General features: G+C 45.3%; 1 protein-coding gene across 5 annotated transcripts in view; it reads left to right on the top strand.

The window, feature by feature from the left end:
* TRIO (trio Rho guanine nucleotide exchange factor) overlaps nt 1-18058 on the top strand; it is a 354351-nt gene that overhangs the window by 179362 nt on the left and 156931 nt on the right. For all 5 annotated transcript variants that reach the window (XM_025451453.3, XM_049105660.1, XM_049105659.1 and 2 more), the window contains exon 11: nt 12745-12936. In XM_025451453.3, coding sequence (XP_025307238.1) covers nt 12745-12936 — 192 coding nt within the window. The remainder of the gene's footprint in view (nt 1-12744; nt 12937-18058) is intronic.

Below are 18058 nucleotides of genomic sequence, written 5' to 3'. Positions count from 1 at the left end.
AGTGTGTTTAGGGCACGGGATTTGTGGAGTTGGTGCATTGGCTATAATGTTCACTAGCTGTGTCATTTGGAAAAGTCTTGTCATTTCTAAGATTAACTTTCTTATCTGGAAAGTAGGCACAGTAAATTCTTGTAGAGAGGAACTCAGGTAAGTATGTGGCAGCATCATATAAAGCACCCATGTAATGATCAGACCAGGTCTTTTCTAAACATATTATTTGGTAAATGTGCTTTTTGTTTTGTGTTTTGAAAGAAAGTGGAGTGAAGCAGGGAGAAATTACAGTAACACAGTGTTGTGTGTGCATGTATCTATTCCATAGTATGTGGAAATTATAAGGAAGGTAGGGGAAAAGTTACTTTAAAAACAAGTTGTCTGGTTAGGATGCATCCAAATACATTGTGGTAAAACCTGAGGACCATCAAAAGACAAAGTCCTAAAAACAAGAAGAGAAATGACAAAACAACCCATGAGAAGGCCTATTAGAAAGACAGCTGACTTCTTGGGGCACTGGAGTGGTGTAGTCAGTTGAGCATCAGACTCTTGGTTTCAGCTCAGGTCCTGATCTTGGGTCATGAGGTCGACCCCCACGTCGGGCTATGCGCTCAGTGGCGAGTCTGCTTGGGACTCACTCTCTCCCTCTGCCCTTCCCTGCCTCTCTCTCTCTCTTTCTCTCTCTCTCTCTCTCGCAAATAAAAAAATAAACCTTTAGGGATGAAAAAAAAAAGACAGCCCACCAGGAACCAAATTCTGGAAGCTGGTAGAGTAATCTGAAGGTAAATTACCTCTGAACCTGGAATTGCAGCTCCAGCTGAACTGTTGTTCAGTGATGAGGATAAAATGTAGATCGAGACAGAGTTTACTACTCAGATACTTACCAGAAGAACTAAAGCATGTAGTTTATTTTTTTAAAAGATTTCAGAGAAAGAGAAAGTGCACGTGCATGTGAGTTGGGGAAGGGGCAGAGGGAGAAGAATCCCAAGCAGACTCCCTACTAAGCGTGGAGCCCTACAGGTCAGGCTTGTGACCCTGAGATCATGACCTTAGCTGAAAACAAGAGTAGGACACTCCACCGACTGCACCAGGTGCCCCAAAGCAAGAAGTAAGATGAACGGAAGCCCCCCCCTGTAATATGAATGCTGCAAGCACAGTGACATGTTTTTTTTTTCTTTTCTTTCTTTTTTTTTTTTTTTTTTTTGCTTCTCTATCACTGACACCTAGAACAGTGCCTGGCATATTTAAGTGATGAGCTGATATTTATCATTTGATAAACTAATTCATTTGAATTAGTTAATAAAAATTGGTTAATAAAAAGGCAAGTATGAGAAGAAAGGACTGAGATCAAGAAAGAGCACAGAAATTGGTAAATATATCTGTAAATTCAAGGATTAACCATTTAAACCATAGGCAGTGGATTTGGAGGTAAAAACAGGATGACACTAAAGTCCATGGGAGATGGAAGTGGGTTCTGAGGAGGAGGAGGTATGCTTACCTGACACTTGTAAACTCAGGTGCACCTTAACACTTTAGAGTGACCACTTACAGTCTAGGGATAGAAGTGTCGCTTCCTTGTAAGCATAGCAGGAAAAGAAATACAGAAAACTGGGCAAGTAACAAATCGTGGAATTGTTAGTAGAAGCAAGAGAAACAAGAAAAACAAAAATAATGACAGAAATCACAGAATAAGGTGTAGTAATTTGCTTGTAAGTATCAGTAATTACAGTAAATGCAAAATAGATTTTACTGGTGAAGAGACTAAAGATTCTCTGATTATCTCTTAAAAATCATGCTATAACTTTCAGAGGGCACAATTAAAACATAAATACCCAGGAAGGGTGAAACTATATGGCTTACTAGATTAAGATCCACCAGGCAGATACTAACAAAAATAAAACTGATTTAGGAATATTAACATTAAGCAAATAAGCTGGAAAATATAAAACATTAGAAATCAAGAGGTTCTTCCCTTATAAAAGGGGGAGTGTCAGTACATATCCACCAATGTGGTTCTTATCTGTAAGTCAACATAGGCAGGACTAAACTGTAGGTGTATGTGGTGGGTTTTGCACAACAGAGGGTTCCGGTGCACACAGGTTTGGGAAATCGAATCTGGGACAGAGTTAGGGAATGACAAAACAGCCTGCATTTAAATCTTATTCAGTCTTATTCAGTGAAAATATCTTCTCTACATGTCTTCACATACAAAGGAAAACTCACAATCCCGGACTTTCTGCTTTCTTGCTCTCAAGGAGCAGGAAAAGATTGTGTGTTCAGCAGCCTTATCCCAACCCTTATCCCAATGCATCTTTGGAGCATTTTTCTTGCCTGTGTTATGTGTGGTGTCCCTACTTCATGCCTGTTGGAAAATAATTTTGTCTTTCTTTCATAGAAACAATGTGAAAAAGGTGCTCTTATCTGACCGTCAGTTTTTCCATGTGATAAGCTACTGCTGTGGCCGATGCGGTTTGGGGATGGATATGAAATTTGTGTCATATGAGCAAAGACTTCAGGCTCCAAATAAAGTAGGAGGCAGAGCTGCAAACAATCAGGCTCTGGAGATAGAGGTTGCCCCCTCGAGTAGCATGGTCAGCCATGACATAGGCTGGGCTGCCCCTCACCCCTTCCCACGCCTTCCTGAGCTTGCTCCAATAGGGAGGAGAATGGTCTACTGAGTGTCCTCATGTGTCCAGCACCCCATCAACCTGTCTCCCTCTAGTTCCTATGGTTCCTTCCCTTCTGAATTAAGGAAATCTCTTTTATGGCTAATGCCCTATCTTTTCATGGTAATCTTATTTTCTCTGGTCTAAGCCAGCCATCAAAGCTGTCAACACAGGTTCCCAGAGGGCAGCAAGAGTGGGAAGACTTTCTTTGCAGGAAACATTTCTGCTCACAGGTTTCTAGGGCAACCTGTGGGTTAATGCAGCACCCTGATCTGTGGTCTGCTCTTCACCCCTGGTTCAGAGAAAGGCAGATGCTTGTTTGCTCCTGCCTCTACCTATCCAGCTGAGTCCCAGTCCTTTCTTACCTCTGCTTTTTGACTCTAGGATTCTCTAAGGGGTGCTCAGCCCTTTTCCCCTTATACCCAAAGTACTTAACCCCAGATCTGAGCTGTGCATCAAAAGAAGCCTTGAATACAAAACACTTTGTTCACTTTGCAAACATCTGCACCCGCTTTCCCTCTCTCTGGTTTTCGGATACCAGCCACGTGCTGATGCATTCTGATGGGCCCTGGGAGGGTAGATGACACAGGATGGGCAGGCAGTAGGCCAGACCGAGTCCTTCTGAGTAAGCATAGCCATCTGTTAGAGGGCTTTCCCTGGCAGTTGTTGATGTCTCAGCAAAGGCCAGCGGTTAGTAAAATTCCCCTTGGTGACAGGAAGATCTTAGAAGCCGTCATGGGGGGCATCAGACCACAAGTGGCCTGTGAGGCTGGAGGCTACCAAGCTCCGCCCTAAATGTGGCCACACCCCCACATGTGTCTCCACCCCCTGGCCCTCCCTTGGTCCTCCAGTTATGACCTCTATTCCTGGCATCTTCAGTTTCTCCCTCTCTTAGTTCTTTTCTTTCCATCCCTACGTATATATAGGCCTTCCCCTCTCTTGAAGAATGTCATCTGATTCTTCTGTTTCTGAGCTACCTGTTGGCTGCAGAAGGCTGTTGTGCCACATAAAGTGCCTCTCATGGCCCGCTGCCTCCCACAGTACAGCTTTCCTCGTCTCCAGTCACTTGGCACACAGCAAGTGCCACACCTGCCATGGCTCAGAGGAGGTGTTCAGCAGTCTGTTGTAGTTGACCGTGGACTGTCATCCGGCCAATTCCATAATCCCCTCATTGTGGAGTGAAAAATCTCTCATCTTTCCCGTCCACAAATATGTAGTGACCACCTATTAGGTGCTAGGCTCCAAGGAGTTGGTAGGGGAGCTCTCGCCTGTGTGCATGGAGACATTACAGATGCAGAGAACGCCCCATGAACCACATCAAGCTCGTTCTAGATGCACTTAGCTCTGCCTCAGAGTACACCATCAGGTTGCGAAGATAGACGGACCCCCTGTGGGAGGAAAACTAGCCACTAATACAGTGATGGGAGGGTGCATAAGACCTGAAGACATAGGGTGGACTTCTCCTGGGCCCTCTGCCTCGTTTCATAAAGGTTGTGTTTCACTCATATTTTACACTTGATGTTAGCCAAAAAGGCTGAGCAGCACCGTTTTACTTGTATGTTAAGCCAGAAGAGGTCTTGGCCACAAGACAGCTCCATAAGGAGTCTGGCTTTATTAAGATCTTGTGCAGCACCTTTGGTCTGGACAAATGGCCCTGGTATCGATGCAAGATTGCGCCTCCTGTTTGTAGCTTCCTTTGTGGGAGTGCTTTGGCTCTTGGAAAGGAACACAGCCTCCCTGTGGCTTCAGCACAGGTGAATGAGGCAGTGACCTTCCCTACCTTTTCCCTGTCCTTGACTGCTGTCTGTCAAAATGAATCACAATAGGAGTGCTTATGGCAGAGATCTAAGTTTCTATTTTAAATTTATGTTATTTTTTGGACAGGATGGCCTTTGGAGGCCTCTTAAGTATGGGAGCAGAGGTACATAAGAGCCTTGTTCCATTTTCTGAAACATATTCACAAAAGTAAAACACATTTGGGGGTTGAAGGAGAAGAAAATTGCTTTTCGCAGTTCTTTAAAGTTGGTTAGTTTGTTTCTTAGGGTTGCAATTTGAAGGGTCCTTTCTAAAATCAGTTCTAAATTTGAGATCTAGAATTAGCAATTTATTTGATATACTTTTCTTATAGTCTCTTCAAAACAATGAGTTGTGGCATATGATGAAATAACAGATACAAGAAGGAAGTGGTGAAAGTCTTATGGTTGAATTCATTTAAAATGTACTAAATATAGATTTATTATGTAGAACAATTGTGGTGTTCTGGGAAGGAGGAACCTGAGAACAAGTCGGGTTAACTTTGGTGTGAGCCAGTTGGGCAGCCTGGCCTAGCTTCTGCAGGATGCGAGACTTCATTGCAGGAGCCGCTGGTGTGGGGCTTTATCTCCAGCGCTGCTGTAGCTACATCAGGAAGCACTCGGATCAGTTTTGCATGCAGTGTTGCAGAGCTGAGAACCTCTTCTCTACTAATCTGAAGACCTAACCCTACTTTATTTTGTACAGTGATTGTGAGTAGCTATTTCCTATTGCATGAGCAGGTGCTGGTGAATCTATAGGGTGTGGCATTGGCAACCGTGTTGCATTTTCATGCAGGGGCTTTAGAGAAGAAATTCGAGCTTTCCCCTTGAAGCTTTCTGCACACAACTGTTGGAAAGGGAGATGCTCTTTGATGGCATTTTCTCTTTTACCTTATAAGTAGATGTTCAAGTTAACGTTCCTTTTTAGATTTTAAAAAACTATGATTACAGTAGCTGGTAAAAGTAAAGCCCAGAAAACTGTGGTTCAAGGAAGAAGCCATTTCGAGAGCACAGATTTCTTGAATGTGATTAGTCAATCTGTGGCATAGCATCTTCCCATGGGCAGGTATCCTGTGAGTGCTTAGACTGCCTTCTTTTCTGTCTGCCTATTCTCTAAGATTCAAATCACCTTCTAAAGATGTGACGTATTGTGACAGTCTTCTCCATGAAGCCGTTTCTGTCAACAGCTTTTTATATGTGCCATGCAATTATCTTGTCTTCCAGGATAAAGAAGGGTGGCATTTAGGAAAGCAGGAGACTTTCCATTGGGGCAAGATTTGCAGAAGATAATCAGGCCTTTTCTCTGGTTCCCTGGTCCCTACCAAACTCATTGTCTTCTTTTATGAATACTCTCTGTGCAGCATGTGAACATACAGAATGCTTCCATATTTTTAGCGTGCCCAAAATTTCTGATTTGCCGCAGTTAATAGATCCTCGCTTCTATACCACAGGCTGCCATTTCACAATAGGTTCATTATTTTGATACAAGGTGTGGTGTTTTGTCTTTGTACATAAATTAGTAGTGGACAATTTTGGCCTGATGTTTACTATCAAAGATTTCCTTTAGGTTGACGTGTGCTTACAAGATATCAAATTGCTCTTATTATAGACACTTCTTAAATTTACTAATGCCTTCACTGCTTTTCTGATTATGGGCAGGTTCCTCCTTCTCCGCAAGTCTCAGTGTCTCTAGCTATAAAATGATACCTAACGCCTGCCTTCCCCAGGTAGCTGTGATGACACCATGTAGACAATTGCCTGGCTCCCAGCGGGTGCTCATATGCAGACTCCCTGCCTGGAACCTTCCCCTCTTCTCCTTCCCCAGGATTATTTCTTTGGTAAAATGCTAACGCACACAGATAGCAGTCAGTAGTTCCTATTCCACTGTACTGAGATATGTGCTGTACAGACTTTTTCACTTCTGCTCTTAGTGTTGTGAGTTTTATCATGTTGTAGCGTATTTCAGCTCTGTCTCACCTGTGTGTGTTTTAGGGAGCGGGGTGACAGGCTTGTGTCCTGTGCTTTCCCTTTGTGGATGAAAAGATGATCACTGGGAACTTGTGGGCCTTTTAAATGATTCAGGACACTTGTTTGTTTGTTTTGTTTTTTTCCATTAAGGATTTTATTTATTTATTTGAAAATTGAGAGAGCATGAGCAGTAGTGGGGGCAGGGGGAGCAGCAGAGGGAGAAGCAGACTCCCCGCTGAGCAGGGAGCCTGACTTGAGGGTCATCCCAGGACCCCGGGATCATGACCTGAGCCAAAGGCAGATGTTTAACTGACTGAGCCATCCAGGCGCCCCAGGATGCTAGGGATTTTAATACAGATTGTAGATGTACTGGCCCATCATTCTTTTTTTGTTACATTAGTATAAAATACCTTGAAAGTTTTCTATATGCAGACTTCCAGGCCGGTTTTTTTTTTTTTTAATTTTTATTTATTTATTTATGATAGTCACAGAGAGAGAGAGAGAGAGAGAGGCAGAAACACAGGCAGAGGGAGAAGCAGGCTCCACGCACTGGGAGCCCGACGTGGGATTCGATCCTGGGTCTCCAGGATCGCGCCCTGGGCCAAAGGCAGGCGCCAAACCGCTGCTTCACCCAGGGATCCCCAGTCTGTTGTTTTTTTAAACAAAACAAATAGAATAGAAGTAATCATTCCTTGAAATACTTGGTTCTTCTCCTCTCCTGTATTTTCTGAGATCAAGAAAACCCATCTTTTCCCCTGGATTCTATCTAAATATAGCCTTTGACCATCTTCTGTTGGTCCCAGACCCTAGCAGCTAAGGATCTGTAGAGAAAGGAAGGTTTGATCTGCCCTGCAGTATTTCCTGAATCCTAGCACTTATGCAACTTTAATTTACTTCTCCAGAAAGGAGGAAACCACCCCACCCCCACTCTGGTCCTGGTCCAGCCCTTCTAGTGTCTCCTTTAATCTTCCTCACAGGAATTTGGGCCCACCTCTCAGAGGAGGAACTGGGCCAAAGAGAGATGTCTTTGGGGGATAGGGTGGCAGGCCAGCTGAAGGCAGAAGTCTGCTTTCTTCAGGCTCTGAAACAGTTTCCTGACACCACCTCCCCTTGAGTAGAAATTTAAGGACTACATTTCCCCTTGCAAGAGGAACCCTGGCCTGGACATTTGCGGTTTGAACAATCCCAGCTCTCCTGACTGACTCAGGCAAGTCACTTCCCCTTTGCGCCTTCTTTCCCCACCATCCTTGTGATAGGGCTGCTGCTGGGCACAGGCCAGGGACTCCAAAGTCTGCTTTTATGACCAGTATGCTTACTAGCACATGGAAATCTATTATCTTCTGTGGCAGAAGGATTCGGGATGGGCTCTGTTTACAGAAACACTGCATGCTGACCCTGGCTCCACCAGCCCAGCCTTGGGGCACAGGGAAAGCCCAAGAATTGTCATGTGGGCTCATTTTCTCCAAGTATAAAATGAGCAATGGGGCTAAGTTTATGTTGTGTAGTGTCTCTGAAAATTAAAAAAAATGCACTTGTCATTTGGGACGATTATTGTCTCAGCCTTATCTGTTGATAAAGAGGTAGAAAAGCTTTCAGAAACAAAATGCTTAGTGCTGGGAGGCAGTGTAACCTATCGATCCACTGATCAAATATGAGAGGTAAGCGACTTTATGGCTGTGGTGACAATAAGAAAGAAGGATCTAGCTCTTAAGAAAATGTGTGTGCGCAGCATAAAGTGTGATGCTCTGTTAGCTTCTTTTAGCACCGAGGCCCCATCGTGCTCCCCAGAGATACAGAGCATGCTTCCTCGGGGAGGCTCTGTAGGGTTGGGAAGGCCAGGTCTCCATAAAGCCATCACCCCCAGAAGAGTCACCCCAAATTGAGCCTCTGAGAGTCAGAGATCCTTTGTAGGCAAAGTATGCAGAACCTTCATGGCCGGAGCCTGATGCTAATAGCTGAGCTTCACAAGGAGAGCTTTCTCTGTGCCTGTGGGGGCTTTACCGAGGGGCCCAGAAGCCAGCCTCATTGGAGGGAAGGTCTAGATGAGAGAATTGTGGGAATGCCCAAGGATTATCCACAGGTGAAAGTTGTTTATTGTTTTTTGTTCTTTTTTAGTCTGCTATATGTATGTGTATTATATACACACACACATATAGCTGACCCTTGAACAACATGTGGATTAGGGAGACTGACTGACCTCCCTCCCCTGCCCCCATGCAGTGGAAAGTCCACATATGATTTTTTTTAAAGATTTTTTTTTAAAGATTTTTAAATTGATCTCTACACCCAACCTGCGGCCCAGACCCAAAACCACAAGATCAAGAGTCTCATGTTCTACCAATTGGGCCAGCCAGGAGTTTCAGAAATCCATGTTGAACTTTTGACTCCCCCCAAAGCTTATCTAATAGCCTACTGCTGACTGGAAGCCTTACCGATCACGTAAGTAGCCAATTAACGTATTCCGTGTGTGTGTGTGTGTGTGTGTGTGTGTGTGTGTATAAAATGTACTGTATTCCTACAGTAGAGTAAGCTAGAGAAAAAATATTAATAAAATCATAAGGAAAGTATATTTGCAATACTATAATCATCAAAAAATCCACATATATATGGACTGTACAGTTACAACATGTTCAAGGGTCAACTGTATAAGCATATACACTTTTTAAAAAAAGATTTGTCCGTTCATTAGAGACAGAGAGCGAGTGCAAGTTGCGGTGGGGGTGGGGGGAGGCAGAAGGAGGAGAGAAATCCTCAAGTAGACTCCCTGCTGAGCCCAGGACCCTGAGATCATGACCTCAGCCCACATCAAGAGTTGGCCACCTAACTAACTGAGCCACCACCCAGGCACCCCTGAACACATACACTTTTCAACTTTATTTTTTAGATAAGTTTTAGATTTACAGAAAAATTGTTAAGATGATACTGAGAGTTCCCATAGCTCGCCCCCTGCTCCCCCTACAATTACTGTTAGGGTGTGTTAGCTGATACTGATGTATTTTTATTGGTGTTGATAGCATCCTAATTGTTTCCCTCATCAGGACACTTCTCATTCGTACTTCACTCCCCCATCATTTGTCCATAACGCGGTGATGCTCTCCAGCCTGCAGCTCAGAGGTGGTGTACCAAGTCAGTGATGTGACTGGTATTGGAACTCGGGCCCAGCATCTGGAATCTCCGAGTGGTTTGATACCCGTGTGTGGAGGGCTCCTTGGTGTCCCCGTCCTCCCTGGTAGGTTGCCAGGCTGTGCCTAGGCGATGTGGAGGTCCGGAGTTGCAAAGGATGAAGAGTGGACGTTTGTGTCAAACGTACTTCTGTTGCCACAAAACTCTTCTGAAGTGGGCCAATTCTCTGTCTCTGGTCCGTGCAGGAATTGTGATAACTTAGCTTTCAAATATGTCCCATCGAGTATACGGACAGCTCTTTAACTGCGCTGTTAAGTCCTGCAGTCAGATTGGAAACTGCACTTCCAGATCATTTCAGGTAATTGTTCCCAAAGACTGTAAAATGTACATGTGTGCATTTTCCAAGTCTGGCCATAGTTAGAATATTTCAAGCGATTGTTTGACATCTCTTCACTCGTTTCTAAAAGACTTCTGAAAGATCCTATGTTAATAGTGCAGAATACCAAGAAGGAAAGTCCCCTGGAAGTGGTTTTTGAGGTTGGCAAGGAGACCATCGTGTGGACCAGTGTCTGAAAGCCCGTTTGCAGGAGCCCCCGGAGCTGAGCAATCTGGGGGGTTGTCAAAGGCACAGGCTCTGCATTCAGACCTGGGTGAGTCCCTCCTCTGAGCATCCATGTCTCCGTTTCCTCACCTGTGGAAGGGGCTGTGGTTAGGATTAGACCCAAGGCCCAGGCAGTGCTCATGGCTGTGACACACAGAGAGCAGGGTGATGATAAAACCATAGACAGACTCTTTGTTGGTTTTTATTGACACTTTCAATCCCCTGCAGATACTGTACCCCCGCTTATAGGGAGCTGGGGGATGGACTGCCTCTGCCCCGTGCTGATGCCTGGGCTGCCCACTGCTGCTAATGTGCATCATGTTCATCCTCACTGAGGCCATCTCGTGCCTATCGTGCTGTATTTACACTTGTTTAGAAGTTGGTGTTTTGTTTTATTTTTTTTAAACTTGCAGGCAAGTTGGAAGTACAGTGCAAAGAAATCTGACCTCTCCCCGGAGCCACTGACTTTAGCACGTGTTTCCTACCAGGACAGGGCATTCTGCTGCATGCTCATGATGCTGCTACGTGATCAGGAAATGAACACGGCAGCAGGCTTACCCGCTAGCCCTCGGACCCCAGTGCTTAGTCACCTGTGGCACTGGCTTGTCCTGCCTCCCGGGTCCTGGAGTCTGTAGCACCTCCTTGGTTGTTCCTCAGCTTTGGTGACCTGACACTTGGGAAGATGGCAAGCCTGTTATTTTGGAGAACGCTCCTCACTCTGGGTTTGTCTGACGTTTCATCATGAACAAATTCGGTTACACGTACATCTTTGCTCTGGCATATTAAGGGTGTGTGTTGCTATGTCTGTCTTGTATCTTCCCCCCCTGCCCCGATCGGCACCTGATCTTAATTCGTCCTGTTACCTGTGGTATCACTTTGATCTCTGGGTTAAAGTGGTTTCTGCCAGATTTCTTCATTGTATGATGAGTCTCCTCCTTCCTTTTGTAATTAGTAAGCACTTCATGGGGAGCTACTTTGAAATTCTATAAAGAGCCCATTCCTCATCCAATTTTATGTATTACATCTGTATGGACTCGTATGGACTCGTGGTTTCCACGAGTTGTATCTGGTGGGTTATACTCTATTACCATCATTGTTTGCTCTCACTTTGTCCTGATTTGGCCATGGGAGCCTCTTCAAGCTGTCTTCTGTGTCCTGACCTACCCATGTTGTTCTTAACTTTGGATACACTAAGGTGTTTTTGGATACACTAAGGTGTTTCAGACTCCAACCCCCTACTCCTCGACTCAGCTGTATCTCCAGGAGCCCTGGTGCCTGCAAGAGGAGAAGGCTGATTACAGGTGGAAATCTGGGTGCTAAGCGTGGTTTATTGCTGTGGGGCCGCTGCTGCTCCTGGGTCTTCGCAGGGGACAGAGGGAGAGAGGATGTGTGAGTGCGTGTATACAAACACGCATATTCATTCATCTGTGAAAACCACATATTCATACCCATACCTCTCATTTGAGCCCAGTGCCATAGGGTTAGCTCAGCTCTTCTCCTTTTCCATATTTTTAAGTCGCTTCTCTGAAGTAAGGACCCTGTGTCTTATTATCCTTAACCTGTTGCTTAGTAGATGAATGTCCCTGGTTGTCACCAGTCTGCCCAGTGGGAAGCTGCCCACTCAGGGGTACCCTGGTCCTTCCTCAGCCTCAGGTGCTCAGCGGGGACACCGCCCCACACTCTGGGCCACTCCTGAGGCACCCACCCTGCTCAGCTCGAGGGCTGCCATGCTGGAGAAGGATGAAGGACTCACCCTCATTCTCAGAGGGCCCGCAGCCTGCTCTGCGGCCTTCCCAGAAGGCCTTCCCCCTGTTCCCACACTGCACCGAAGCCCTGCCTTCTGTCTCAGCTGCCCCGGGCCCTGCCGGCCAGCTCTCTCTTCCGCAGTTCCGTGAACAGTCAGGTCTCCAGCAGACATCTTGATTCGTGGAATCCATTTGCAGCCTTTCATGTATCATGAATTAAAATGGAGTAATTTTCAAAGTATTTTTGACACCTATTTACACATTGCTTTCAGCTACTTTATATAAACCATTATGATTATTTTCTTTATCTCAAAAAAATATGTGCTCTTAAGTAGAAAAAAGATAAGCACAGAATTACCAATAAGTAGAAACATGGTAAGAAGATAGTAGCTTGTATTTGCAACCTAACCTTTCCACTTGCACTTGGGGAATTATAAAATCGTACATCATACTGAGAGACAAAATTGGAACTCTGCACTCAGTCACAAAACTGGAAGAGAAAGTGAAGTGGGCATTTGTGTTCTGTGCTGTCTTCTGGACATGGAGCAGCAAGGAACTGAAGGCCCTCTATGAGTCATGGGACAGCCAGAAGCTGCCTACAGATACCCCACCATTGCTGTAGATGGAAGGGCTTTGCCAGAGGGCTCAGAGTTTAACTGTCTAGAGCAGTAATGGGAAAAGCTGCTGATTTGAGCTCCTAGAATTATCTCTTCCCATCATTTTTTTTTCCTATTGAATTTACCGAAATGATCAGGAATGTCCCAAACTGACTCAGTTGCAGTCTGTTATGATGACCAGCTGGGGTTTAAAAAAAAAAAAAATTCACCTTCTGTTTCTCTGGATTTTCTTTCGTGCAGAACACATATACCAATGCAGATAAATTACTAGAAGCAGCAGAACAGCTGGCTCAGACCGGGGAATGTGACCCAGAAGAGATTTATCAGGCTGCGCATCAGCTTGAAGACCGGATACAAGATTTTGTTCGGCGCGTAGAGCAGCGCAAGATCCTGCTGGACATGTCAGTGTCGTTTCATAGCCACGTCAAGGAGGTAAGGTGTCAGGATGCACAAAGGAGCCTGGGTCTGAGAGGCTCTGAGAACCCCTTGGGGAGAGTGTGGACCGCTTGTGGTGTGAGAAAGCAGACCAGGCCTGTTTGCACTGAGCAGCTTGGCGTGGACAGGGCCGTGCTGGGCTTCTTGCTGGTCTTCCTAGTCTCCAGCATCACAAGTATAGGTGTGCCTCTGCCGGGGGTGGTGGAAGCCAGTGTGTCTGCAGGGGTGGATCCGAGAGGGCTGGGCTGGCTAAGGAGAGGTGTGGGGCTGTAGGTGAGTGGGGAAATGTAGGGCCAAAGGGGCTGCTTTTACATTGGAGAGAGGCTGGAGCATGTCCACTTCAGCCTCAGTAAACAGCCTGCATGTACATTGTGGTCAGAGCTGGGTTTCCTTTCTGTGTTAGTCTGTCATGTGGCCAACATCATGGTTGACTTCTGATTTTATCAGACTGTGTAATTGCGTGCAGATTCCAATCAAAGTGAATTTTATGTAATATTAAATTTAAATGTACTAAAGCCAACGTAGCCATAATAATATTAATGCTGATGTTGTAGGTATGCCCTTGTTAATACACTGGCCTCATTGTAGAGATAATGTTATTTGGTATATGGAAAATAAGTTGGTACTAATTGTACTTTGTATATGTATTATTCTTAGTAGAAACCCTATAAAATTACAATTAAACTCCTGGAGCTTTTGAGGAAAAAAAGACTTATAAATTCAGTAAGTGTTTCAACTTTTACTGTATCTTCTAAGGAAAAAATTCTACTTCATGGCTCTTTATAAATTTGAAATGAGCCCTTCCAGATAATTTGGAATTGAACATGTGAAAGCTTATAGGCCACAGGCTAGGAAGGATCTAGAAAGAGTAAAGCTGCTGGAGAGAAACACGGGAGAGGCATCAGAGATTCGGAACCAATAGACATGTTCACGGGGAAAGAACTTCACTGCCAATTCTAGGATCTTGGGCAGTCAGTCAGTCCTCAACCACGCCATTTGTAACTTAAGCTTGGGTCTGGGAAAACCACACTTCCCTCTTACTCTGAAACTCCATGAGCCCGTGTGCCAGCTGGAGTCTCCATGGCCTTGTGCTTCACCTCACCCAGGCTGGTGGTAGGCACTGCCGTCTGCTGAATAGCCCTTTCTGAGAGAGCTGGAACTTTGTGAGCCTGGGACTGCCATCCGAATAGAACCCAACACCACTAGCTGCTTTGTCTGCTCTTAATAATGCCATCACTGAAAAAGACTTTGCAACATTTACAAAGAAACTGTTTTTTTTTCTGAAGATATATGGTCATTGTGAGGAGACCTACAAATGCTACACTTGTCCACAGCAGTTTCTAGTTACTGGGGTAGCGGGCTCTGAATTCACTCAGCTCCACTCAAGCCGTAACCACCATCTAGTCTCCCTGCCTCTGGCAGCTCTGGCTCCAGCCTCCTGCTGCACTGCTGCCAGAAATAGAAATTTGACCAGGCTGTAGCCTTGGTTTTGAACCCTCAGTCTCTGAACATGTGGGGCACTGTCCTGAAAGCTCGCAGCGGCCTCATGGCCTTGTCTCTACTTTTCCTCTAGCCCCTCACACTCAGGACAGTGTCCCCAAACCTGTGGCACTCTGACACCCCTGAAACTTGGACACACTGCTCCCCTTCATTTCCCTGGCACTTTACATGCACCTCTTATAGCACTTGTCTGAGTTGCAGTACAGTTGGGCATTTCTTTCTTTCTCCTCAGTATTGATATGTTAGCTTCTCCTTATCTTATGCATTTGAACACCCAAGCTGAGGGGGAGAAGATGGTCTGTGTGGAAAAAGCAGATGACACCTTTGCTCACTAAGCTGGGCAGACAGGCAAGCAGCAGCGAGGAGCTTGGAGAGAAGCACAGGGTGTGGCAGCTGGGGTGGGGGCTGCCGTGGCCTGGGCTGGCCTGTGCTGTTGGAGAGGGGTCTGGAGCCATGTGGTGGCCATCTGATACTCATCTCTGTGACATGCCTAGAAATAATCTTCAGGATTTGTAAAGATTAAGCTTGCGTTTAGGACAGAGAGGACCTTTTATATGAAGCAGTACTTATGGTTTATGTCACCTTTTCAACTTCGTTACGGTTTTCAAAAAGCAGACACTCAAGGAAGTTAGTTTTACAAAAGCTGTCTCCCCAGAGACTCAGTTGGTGTTCATTGGTTATTACGACATTGGTAGCATTTTTAAGAAAAAAAAAATATCTTAGAACATAAATGTTCTAGTTAGCCAACGGTGGGGCCTGTCTTGTCACCAGACCTGGAAATGGATTTAAAAGTGAAAACACTTTTGTTTTCATTGACTAACACTATGGGAACCACCAGAATTTATGAAGTGGATAGACTAAGGAGACCTTAAATCTGGTTTAAAGGTGGTTCAAGAGTTTTCAGCACATTCATTCTTCCGTTTGTCTATGAGAAACTTTCACAGTGGCAGAGAAACTGGCACGTTTTTCCTGACTTGTTTCTTCAGTGTGTGTCCCTACAGTGACCCGAGGCCAGGGAAGGATGCCTCTGGTGGCCAGTTGCAGGGGGCCCTGGCAGGCCCGGGCAGCTGGGTGTGCAGACGCCGGGAAGCCGGCCACATACAGGCTCTGAGTGCCGCCTGATTCTTCCCTGCGATTTGCTTGGACATCGTTTTGAGCCCCAACCGCTTTCTGAGTACATTCATTTGTTTACTGACCAGCTCCAGAATTTTCCTTTGTCTGCTTCCTCTGTGCCATGCCATGCCCCAAGACCCACAGGGCTATTTGGTAGATTCTATGTAGGAAGGAATGATTTCTTCAGTCATTGTGTTTTGAAACTGAAACTGTTTCAAACTGTTATTGAAAGAAAACTTAGATTCATTTAGAATAAATTTAATTAGTTGAAAACAAGATTGAAAGTGACAGAAGGGCCAAGGAGAGGAAGCCATGCTAATTAAATACATGTTTGCATGAAGTTACTAAATAGTTTAACATATCAGAGGAATAGAAAATTGCTGAAAGATCTCTGCTATCCGAGTTAATTTTTCTCAAGCAGATCATGCAATTTAAAATTACATAAGGAAGAAAGAAAAAGTAGTTTGTCTTTTTCAGTTAGGCAAATCATGAAGCTTTCTGGAAGTTCACTTACAAAGGCTCTCCCAGCAGTGGCAGTGGCGGTGGCGGTGCGCACGTTCGCCTGCTCATTCCAGGTGTTGAGCGGTGCTTGTTTCTCCCTTTCTGAAGCACAGCAGTTACACTTTCCTTTTTGCAGGAAATGAGCACGTATTCAAAGGTGATCTCACTAACAAGTATCTTTAAAGATGCTGGGTCAAGGTGATTTCGGTTCAGTGCTAGCTCGGGAATTCTTAAGAATCCCACCTGGAAGAGGGTTGGTGGTCACATGCTGTGGCTGTTCCTTGTGGAGCCCAGCTGCCCTCTGATTGGACTCTTGGCATCATTGGCAGTCACAGTGCAGAGCCCATTCCCTCCCTCCGCCTGGCCTCCCAGAGAGGGCCTGTCTCTGTCCCCGCCCCCCGCCCTTTCAATTCCCTGGGCGGGGACAGTCCCCGGTGAGGGGCAGGTCAGCTCTCTGAGTCCTCCAGCTCCCCGACCCGTCCTATGCTAAGTCCTCTACAGGCTGATCCTCAACTTTCAAGCCTTTCATTTTGGCTTTCTCAGCTGCACTTTTGCTGATGACTCCTGTGTCTGCATTGTCTAAGATGATTACTCATTCCTCCTTTGCTATTTTACCCCTACCTCTATGCCTCCAGGGACGTATGTGATAACTGCAGACATATTCCTGTGTTTCTTGTTTAGCTTTCAATCTGAAATAATTGTAGGCTTGTGGGAAGTTGGGCAAAAAAGAAATGGACAAGGAGGTGCATGCCCCCCTCTCCCAGCCTCCCCCAGTGTCACGCCTTGTCTAACAGCAGTTCACTAGGAAGGCACTGAGGTGACTTTGCTATGCCCCGTGGAGCTTATGCCGGTGTTGCAGGTGTGCACTCGTGTGGTTAGCTCTGTGCGCTGTTACCATGTGCAGATTCATGTAACTACCACCATTTTCGACATGCAAAATCCTACAGAATTGGTATACCTCCTGTTCATGCCCAACCTCGACTGCATCTCTCACCCCTGGCAACCAGCATATCCAAAAATGTTATATAACAAGATCAAATATCATGTAAGCTTTTTACTCCACAGTAATTAATTCCCTTGAGATCCATCAGTAGTTCTTTCCTCTTCGTTACTGAGTAGTGTTTCATGGTATGGATATGTCGTGTGTTAACTATTGGCAGTTTTGGTTATTTTCAGTCTTTGGTTATTACATTAAAGGACAGCTTGGTTATTTTCAGTCTTTGGCTATTACAGAAGGAGACACCAGACCATCATGCACAGGTTTACACGTGGCCTGAAGTTTTCATTTCTCTGGGGTAAATGCCCGAAGAGTGTCACTGCTGGGCCCTCTGATAAGCCCCTGTTGTTCCAAAAGAACAAAAAACTGTTTTTCAGAATGGCATGTACATCCCCATTAACAATGGGGGAGTGAGCTCTAGCTTTGTAACTTCTCAAAAGTCCAGGATCGCTTTGATACATTTGTCAGTGGGAAAGGTTAAGCGCCAATGCATAGTATCTTAGGATGTTTACTTTAAATGATGAAATCTCAATAATTTATGCTTAATATTCAGTTCCCTAATAGCTCTCTCCTTCCATTTTTAAGCATTTGATCCCTTTGATTTACTAATCTGATGTAGATACAAATTAGCAATTAAGCAGCCCCAGGCCAGAGAAAACAAGGGAAGCTAAGGGCTTAGGACCATTTACTGTGTCATCAGCCCTTGCCTGACTGAACGTTACATTTGGCTTTGGGCATTCGATTGCCATCAACAGGTTTAGCACTTTGTCTTCATATATTCTGTGGTGGTGTTGTGCCCAAGATCACGAATCCGAGAAACCGCCAAGGAGCTGACACTGATGCAAACACACGAGGGTTTATTTACAAGCTGGAGCCTGGGTCCAAGTGCACCCGACACAGCGGAGCAGGGACTTGGACCCCGACACTTAAGAGGCGCAGCAGCTTTATAGGGGCCAGTGGCCAATGGGATACGCAGAAAGTTGCACAGTCATGCTGGTCCACTCGCAG

Source organism: Canis lupus, chromosome 34, assembly GCF_003254725.2.
Source record: "Canis lupus dingo isolate Sandy chromosome 34, ASM325472v2, whole genome shotgun sequence".
In the NCBI taxonomy this organism is placed as follows: domain Eukaryota; kingdom Metazoa; phylum Chordata; class Mammalia; order Carnivora; family Canidae; genus Canis; species Canis lupus.
This window is presented reverse-complemented; position numbering and strand designations above follow the sequence as displayed.